General features: G+C 55.5%; 1 protein-coding gene across 1 annotated transcript; it reads right to left on the minus strand.

The window, feature by feature from the left end:
- Window positions 1-2,852: 2,852 nt before the first annotated feature.
- Window positions 2,853-7,881, minus strand: LOC309361069 (uncharacterized protein; the record flags this gene model as incomplete). The annotated part of the gene is made up of 4 exons (XM_081896020.1): window positions 2,853-3,378; window positions 4,427-4,492; window positions 5,904-7,507; window positions 7,619-7,881. The coding sequence occupies 4 exons, from the start codon at window positions 7,879-7,881 to the stop codon at window positions 3,299-3,301; spliced, it is 2,013 nt and encodes a 670-aa protein (XP_081752146.1). The 3' UTR covers window positions 2,853-3,298.
- Window positions 7,882-8,386: the final 505 nt, after the last annotated feature.

Here is an 8,386-nt window from a genome sequence, read left to right on the forward strand (position 1 = left end):
TTATTATTATTATTATTATTATTATTATTATTATTATTATCAACATTTATAGACCAACCTTCAAACAAAAGTAAATAATTAAACCAAAACAATAATCCCATATGCACACCATATTTATAGCTGAAACGCCCCATTAAAAAGTTGTATAAATCGGCTGTTGAAATTCAGGCAAGGGCTGTGAGGCTCACTGGTTAGAGCACCTGCCTTGCGCAGTGAAGCCGCTGGGGGGAATCTCCGGATTAAAACCAGCCCTTTATTCCCACCCCTGAAACCCACTGGAAACTCGGGTTTATTCTGAGCGGGTGCTTGGCATGCAGAAGGCCCCGGGTTCGGATCCTGGGCAGGGCTGCCGGCCAGTGCAGACAGCATGGGGCCTAACATTGCAAGCCGGTTGTGTCTCTTCTGGGCAGCCACGTCCCCCTCTCCCTGCCCGGCTCCACGCTCCCCCTGCGCACGTGTGAACGGGCCCAACTCGCGTGTCTGGCTCTGAGCATTGTATTCTGCAATCGCTGCAGCAGGAGAGGGGGGGGTTCCAAGGGGGACACCCAGAGCCTTACCATCTCGGGGCCGGGGATCCCCTCTCTCCGCCGGGCTTCGCCAAGGGGCGGATCTCCCGCCGCCGCCGCTTCCTCCTCGCGCAGCATCCAAGGCGGTCCAGCGGCCGCTACCTTGTAGCCATCTTGGCGCAACTGTCGCGAGATCGGAAGGCCGGGGAGGGGGGCGCCCCCAGTGGCGCCAGCCGGAAAGGCAGACCCCTGCCAAATTGCTTTCTTCTTCGCTTCCCTCCTTTTCTTCTATTCTTTCTCTTCCTTTCTTTATCTCCGTTTCTCTTTTCTTTTTATCTTCCCTCTTTCCTTCCTCCCCTTTCCTTTCTCATTCTATTTCTCTTTTTACCTTCCTTCCTCTTGTCCTTCTCTATCTTCCTCCCTCCCCTTTTCTTCTCTCTCACTCTATTTATCTCTTTTTATCTTCCTCCCTCCCTCCCCTTTTCCTTCATCCCTCCTTTCCATCACTCAATTTTTTTATCTTCCTATCCTTTCCTTTTTTCTCCCTTCCTCCCTTCCCCTTCCTTCTTTCCTTCTCTCACTCTTTCTATCTTCCTCCCTCCCTCCCCTTTTCCTTCTCTATCTTCCTTCCTTCATCCCTCCTTTCCTTCTTTCTCATTTTTTTATCTTCCTCCCTTCCCTTCTTTCTCTCTTCCTCCCTCCCCTTTCCTTCTTTCTTTCTTTCTCTCACTCTTTCTTTCTCTTTTTATCTTCCTCCCTTCCTCCCCTTTCCTTCTCTATTTCTTTCTTTTTGTCTCCCTCCCTCCCCTTTCCTTCTCTATCTTTTTACCTTCCTTCCTCCTTTCCTTTCTCTCCTTCTCTCTTTTTATACTCCTTCCTCCCTCCCTCCCCTTCTCTCTTTTGGGTCCCAATAGGAATCTTTCAGGCATTCCACAAAAGGGGCTTTTATGTCTTGAAAATACAGGGAAGCTCTGTTTAAAATAACTTTTGTTAAGATACCAGAAGGTGTTTTTTTATTCGGAATTACAGGTACCGACATCCCAAAGGAGCAGAAGAGACTCTTCATGTATGGAACAACGGCCGCCCGGATGTTATTAACCCAGAACTGGAAAGAAAACAAAAGTCCCAACCAGAGACTCTGCCGAGATGGCAAAACTGACTGGAAAACTCAGAGACAAAGAGGATAAAAACTTTATAAAAGAATGGGGAAATTTTAGAAGTCATTTAGGAGACCACTGTAAGCAGATGGAAACAAGAGCAGGATTTTGACTCACTTGTAGTGCCAAAATTATTGTGGATAATATGGCCTGATACAAAAATTGGAGTCTGGATGTATATGCAGTTTTAGATGCTTAAAATGGGACCCCACAGAGAGGAAGAGGAGATGGGGAGAATCTCTTTTATGCAGATTTGTTTTTGCAGTTTGTGTTTGTATATATTTTGCATTTGTAAAACCAAGAAGAATTTATTTCAAAACAGAAAGAAAAGAAAAAGAAAATACAGGGAAGCTCAGAGACAGGCCAATTCCAGGCGAGACGCTTAACCGGTTCGTAGGCGAACGCCCCCTTTGCCCCTCATCCTCCATGATTCCACTGTGCGTTTTTAATTATGTTTCTATTTTAATGGGGGGGCGCATGTTTCCTGGTGCGATGGGGAAGCATTAACCAAAAAGACACAGCTTGTGAAGACAAAAGAACATTTATTCAACTAGAGAAGGTCCCCAAGAAACAGACTTCCAAGGTCTTGCTCCGGTTCCGATCGCCGCTTTGGTTGCAAACCGCTAAGGAATCGGTCAGTTCCCCGGGACCCTCTTTGCAGGAATCCATCAAACGTCCTTCAGGGAGCAGAGCAAAGGTGGTCCTCTTAACCTGGGGGGGTCTTCTCTTGGACCTCAACCGCCGGGACGTGGTTTGGGTGGAGGAGGAAAAAAAGAGAGTCCGCCCAGAGATCCGACACGGGAAAACCATCGGCCAAAAAACAAAACAAAACAAAGAAGTCCCATGGAGAGTCTGTTTCCTGCCCCCAGGTGAAAACTTTTTTTTGAGGGGGGAAGCAGGCAAAAAAATATATGAGCCCAGCTGCAACTCCCTGCCACAAGATGCCTCCATCAGCAAACGAAAACTCAGAAAAGCCCAAGTGTTGAAAAGGGTGCCCCCTTCTGTGGCAAGGCAAAAGGCCTTTAAAAGGGAGTGGGGAAAGGAGGGGTCTGGGTTTTCCTGGTGCCAGCAAGGACCCCCCCAAAAAAACCCACAGAAAATATTCAACAACAAAAAAAGCAAGTTCAAACAGAAACTGTTTTGCACCTTTGGGAGAAAAAATCTCTTCTTGCACTGGAAGTAATCTATGAAAACCAAGAGGCCTTTCACACAAAGGAGGGGGGGCTTGCAATAAAAAGCCCCTGCTTCAACTTGGGGGGGCAGACAGTCTCGCTGCAGAGTCAAGAGAGGATTGAGGAGAGTCATGTTCCAAAGAGTTGTCTTCTTGGCTCCATTCTGCCCTGTGGCCCCCCAACTGCTCAATGGTGGCCCTGCTTGGCTCGCCAAGGGACAGACTCTTGAGCAGGCAGGGGGGGCAAGCGCGGGGGGGGATCTCTTCCGCCGAGAGGAATGGTCCGCTTCCGGTTTCCTGGCCCCTCTGCTCCCCTCTCTGTTGCAAAAATAGTTCCCTCTGCCCCTGGTAAGGGGGGGGGGGTCCTTCTGGGTGTCTGTGGGGCCAGTTAAGCCCCTGAGAAGGGGGGGGGGAGTTTGGCAAGCGGGCACCATTGGTTTTTCCGCCGCCCCGTCCCCGACCGATCAGGAACCGAAGTTGGACCAGTTCAGCGCATGGTCCTGCTGGGTCTCAGGCAGGGAGCTATCTGTGCCGGCCCAGATACCTAGAATAACAGAATCACAGAGCTGTAGAGGGGGAAGGGGCACCAGCGGTCATCTAGCCCAGCCCCTGGCAGACAGCCCTCCGGCCTCTGCCTAAGACCCTGGGGTGAAGGAGAGTCGGCCACCTCAACCTGCAAAAGGAAACCCCAAACCTGGGATTGAACCCCCAGACTTTGTGTGGGCAAATCACGAACTCGCTATCCCTGATCGGCGTTCGAAATCCACTATTGGCCGCCTGTGATAGTCATCTTGGGATCTCCGGATCTGGACTGCTTTCACACGCTAACACCCAGATCCTATAGAATTTTATCCGTTAGAATTTATCCGCAGGGCCGGAACGAATTTCTGGAACCAAAATGCTTTTTCTGGGCAGCTTGAGTAGAAGCGGCAAACGGCGTTAGAGCGCATTGTTGCCTTCGCTTCCCCCTGCTCACAGTTGTGAAAAATATTCCTACGTTATTAATGGTCTGTGTCACCATTAAGAAAAAGAAGTACGGGAAAAGGAAAAAGGTCAAGGACCCCTGGATGGTTAGGTCCAGTCCAAGGTGACTTTGGGGTTGCAGCGCTCATCTCGCTTTCAGGCCGAGGGATCCGGCCTTTGTCCGCAGACAACTTTCTGGGTCATGTGGCCAGCAGCACTAAACCACTTCTGGCGCAACAGGATACCATGACAGAAACCAAGCGCACGGAAACGCCGCTTACCTTCCTGACGCAGCAGTTTATCTGCTTGCGCTGGTCTGCTTCCGAACTGCTAGGCTGGCAGAAGCTGGGACAGAGCAACGGGAGCTCAGCCCGTCACGGGGATTCGAACAACTGGCCTTACGTTTGGCAAGCCCAAGAGGCTCAGTGGTTTAGACCACAGCACCAGGTTTAACTGAATCAGTGCCAGGCCACCTTTTGAAAATTAAGACTTTAGAGCCATCTGGCATAAAAAAAGAGAAACTGCACGTTCCATTTTGGCAACTTGATTTAAGGAGCCATTTGGTGCCTAGTTTATATATCTCAGCTCTTAATACAAGGTGGTGATCATTTGTGCGGGTCGGAGCTCACCTTGTGAGACGGTGTCCGTCTGCTGGAACTCCTCCTTGAAGCAAGGCATTCCACCACCTTGAGTTCCTTGGCGAAAAAGGTCGGGTAGAGATGTAAATAATAATAATAATAATTAATGGTAGGTAAAAGGTAAAGGACCCAGGCGGAGGTGACTCTGGGGTTGCGGTGCTCATCTCGCTTTCAGGCCGAGGGGGCCGGCCTTTGTCCGCAGACAGCTTTTTCCGGGACATGGCCAGCAGGACTAAACCACTTCTGGCACAACAGCACACTGTGACGGAAACCAGAGCGCACGGAAACGCCATTTACCTTCCCGCCGCAGCGGTACCTATTTATCTACTTGCGCTGGCGTGCTTTCGAACTGCTAGGTTGGCAGGAGCTGGGAGAAAGCAACGGGAGCTCAGCCCGTCGCAGGGATTCGAACCGCCGATCTTCCAATCAGCAGCGTCAAGAGGCCCAGTAGTTTAGACCACAGCGCCACCCGCGTCCCTTCAGAATAATAATACGGCTTGGAATTTGATTCCAGGAACGACCCTGTTTGGGGCTTCCTGATAACCGAGGAGATACTTGTCTCCCCAAAGCTGTGAGGCAAAAAAAAAGAAAGTTCCCCTGGTTCTTCAGCGGGAGGGAACATGCCCCTTCCTCTCTGAAAAATTTAAAAACAGCTGGTGCTCTCAATGGCAGCTAAGCTAACTGTGGAAGAAGGCTTAGCAATGAACAAGGACTCCAGTTAAGACACAAGGAGCAGCACCATGGAATGGGCCACAGGGCTCAGTGCCTTTGGCTACTGCTAGCCAAGGCGTCTTAAAGAAAGGAGCCCCAGGCGCTCTGGGGGTGAGGGAGGCCTACTGGAAATCCACAGAGCTCTTCCACACGGCTGGCACGCTCTTCTTCAGTTCTTGTCTAAGGCGGCAATGGGATTGCGCCGCTCATCTCGCTTTCAGGCCGAGGAAGCCGGTGTTTGTCCACAGACAGCTTTCTGGGTCATGTGGCCAATAGGACTAAACCGCTTCTGGCGCATGGCGGAAAACAGAGCGCACGGAAACACTGTTTACATTCCTGCCGCAGTTTATCTACTTGCCCTGGCATGCTTTTGAACTGGTAGGTTGGCAGGAGCAGGGACTGAGCAACGGGAGCTCACCCCGTCGCGGGGATTTGAACTGCCGACCTTCTGATCAGCAAGCTCAAGAGGCTCAGTGGTTTAGACCCCTGCGCCACCCTTCTAAAATGTGTTTCTGCTCCCAGCATTTCCTTCCTGCCGGGTCTCCAGGGTGTTGGAAGTTGTGGCCCAACCACATCTGGGGAGACTTGGAGGCTGACGGACACGTGCTCAAGAGCTAAAAGGCAACGCAACTTCGGAGCTGCCCAGGGCATCCCCAAGCTGGCGCCCCCCAACCTTTTGGCCCAAAACGTTGGGCGAGGGTGGGCACCGGCTTGGCGTTGGCCACCAGCGTTAGGGTGCGGTCAAAGGCGGCCTTACCTGCACCTTGGGGTGGGGGGCCGCTGTACACCTTGCTCCTGCGGCGCTGAATGCGGGCCCGCTTGTAGGTGGTGTTCTTCTGGGTGAGCTGGGGGAACCTGGCCAGCAGCTCCTTCAGGAGCTGGACTTTGTCCTCGCCAAAGAGCATCCCGTTGCAGTTGCGGCTGGTCATCTTGGAGCAGATGGACTGCAGGCGGGGGTTGATGGCGCGCAAGACCTTGACGCGGCGGAGGAGGGTCAGCCGGGCGCTCACACTGCCCAGGAGGCGGAGGAGGCGCTGGGCGCACTCCCGCAATTCCAGGGGGTCCACTGGCGCCCGCTTCTCCAGGGCCTCTTCGGCCATCTCGTAGACTCTCATGGCCGGGGCCAGCGTGTCCAGAACCTCGTCCTGGAGCCAGCCCAGCTTCCGGGCATTGACCACCTCCGTGCTCTGATGCGGCGCAACGCCCAGGCTGGCAATGTCGGCGTTGAGGGCGGGCGTCTCGTGGCTCCTGTCGGGCAAGGTGGGGCGCGGGCAGAAGGACATGAGCCTCCTCCTCTGGCGGAGGCTCATGCAGGTGCAGCACGCCCTCGTCCAGTAGTCCACCACCTCCTGGCATGGCGTCCACTGCTGCGGGGCGGGGTGGGCGCCGTCCGAGCCCGCCGGCACGCCGTCCTCTCCGGCAGCGTCCCACCCCAGCTCCTCCTCCATCTCGGGGGTCTCCACCTCGGTTCCGTCGGCTGCCCACCCGCTCTGGAAACTGGCGGAGCTGCCCCAGCCGTCGGGGTCTCCGCTCTGGCTCTGCTGCCAGTCGGACCTTGCGGGGCTTCCCCTGGCGAGGGTCGTGGGTTGGTCCTTGACCCAGTCGGGGTTCCTCCACTGGTCCCCGCCCTGCTCCCAAGCCAGCCGCTCAAGGCTGCCCAAAACCCCCCCATGCTCCGAGCCGCCCCAGGGCGCCTCTTCCCGGGGTTCCTCCTCGGCCGGCCTCCCGTGCCCCCTTTCCTCTCGGCCGGGGCTCCTCTCCGGCTCGCCCCACCAGCTCCTGCCCCGAGGGGGGTTGCCGGGGGGCGACCGCTGCTCCCGGACTCCGTGCCTCGCTGAGTCCCACTCCCCCCAGCCCCGTGGCCTGTGGGGGGGGCCCTGCTCCGGGCTGCTCTGCCTTGGCGGCGTCAGCAGCACCCGCGTCCCCGTTTCCCTCTTGGGGCTGCCCCCCCAGTGGGATTTCCGGGGGGCTTTGGCCGGAGGTGGTTGATCCCACGAGGGGAGCTCCCTCTCCCGGCTGCCCCACCGGCTCCTCCTTCTAAAGGGGTCCTCCTCCTGCTGCTGCTGGGGGCGCTCTTCTTCCTCTTCCTCCTTGGGGGGGCTCCTCCCTCCCTCCCACGGATCCCAGTCCCTCCCCCCTCTGCGAGGACTCCTCCCCCTCCAGGGCTCTTCCTCCTCCTTGGGGGGGCTCCCTCCCCCCCATGGACCCCGGCGAGGATCCCTCCCCCTCCAGGGCTCTTCCTCCTCTTCCTCATTGGGGGGGCTCTCTGCCCCCCAGGGATCCCGGCCCCTCCCCCTCCAGGACTCTTCCTCCTCCTTGGGGGGGCTCCCTCCCCCCCACGAATCCCGGCCCCTCCCCCCTCTACGAGGACCCTTCCCCCTTCTGCGAGAGCCCCTCCCCCCTCTGGGCGATCCCCTCCCCCTCCAGTCTTCTTCCTCCTCCTCCTCCTTGGGGGGGCTCCCTCCCCCCCACCGATCCCGCCCCCTCCCCCCTCTGCGAGGACCCCTCCCCCTCCAGGGCCTCTCCCAGCTCGGGGGCTCCTCGCGGGCCCCCCAGAAACCTTTGCCCCTCCCCCGGGGCGCCAGCCTCTCCGACTCCCAGCAGACCCGGGCCGAGGGCGCCGGCAGCTCCCAGTCCCACTCGGCGTCCCCCCAGCCCCACGGGTCGTAGGCAGGCGGCTCCGGGGAGCGCCGACTCCCCCGGGGAAGCTTCCTCGCCTTGAACGAGTCCGCCATGGCTGGGGCGGCGGAAGGAGAGGAAGAACCCCCCGGGGGAAGGCTTTGAGCAGCGGACCGGAAGCCCCGCCAGGCAGCACTTCCTGGTTGCCGCGGCAACCGCCTGGCGCGGCCGGAAGGGGAGGGGGAAAGAGGCATTGAGAGAGGCGGCTAGAGCGTCGCGGCTCCTGGAAAGGGGGAGAGAGCGAATTAGCTAGAGCGTCGCAGCTGCTGGAAAAAGGGGATTTTGCAGAAAAGGCGAAATTAAGAAATCGAGATAACCAACTTTATATATATATATAAAAGAATGGAAATGGCTTATTGAATATAGGAAAAAAATTGCAACAGACCAGAACACTGGCAGGATAGTTGTAATGACCTGCAGTTTTATAGGAGTATACATTTAAAGCAGATCAACAAAGGAGCAAATGAAAAGAAGATATTTTTATTTAAAAAATAATAATTTAAGGAACCGCAGAAAGGGGGAAGGAAGTCAATTTTTTGAAACTAAAAAAAGGAAATTTAA

Source organism: Podarcis melisellensis (assembly GCF_964234715.1).
Source record: "Podarcis melisellensis genome assembly, chromosome: 18".
NCBI classification, from domain to species: Eukaryota; Metazoa; Chordata; class Lepidosauria; order Squamata; family Lacertidae; genus Podarcis; species Podarcis melisellensis.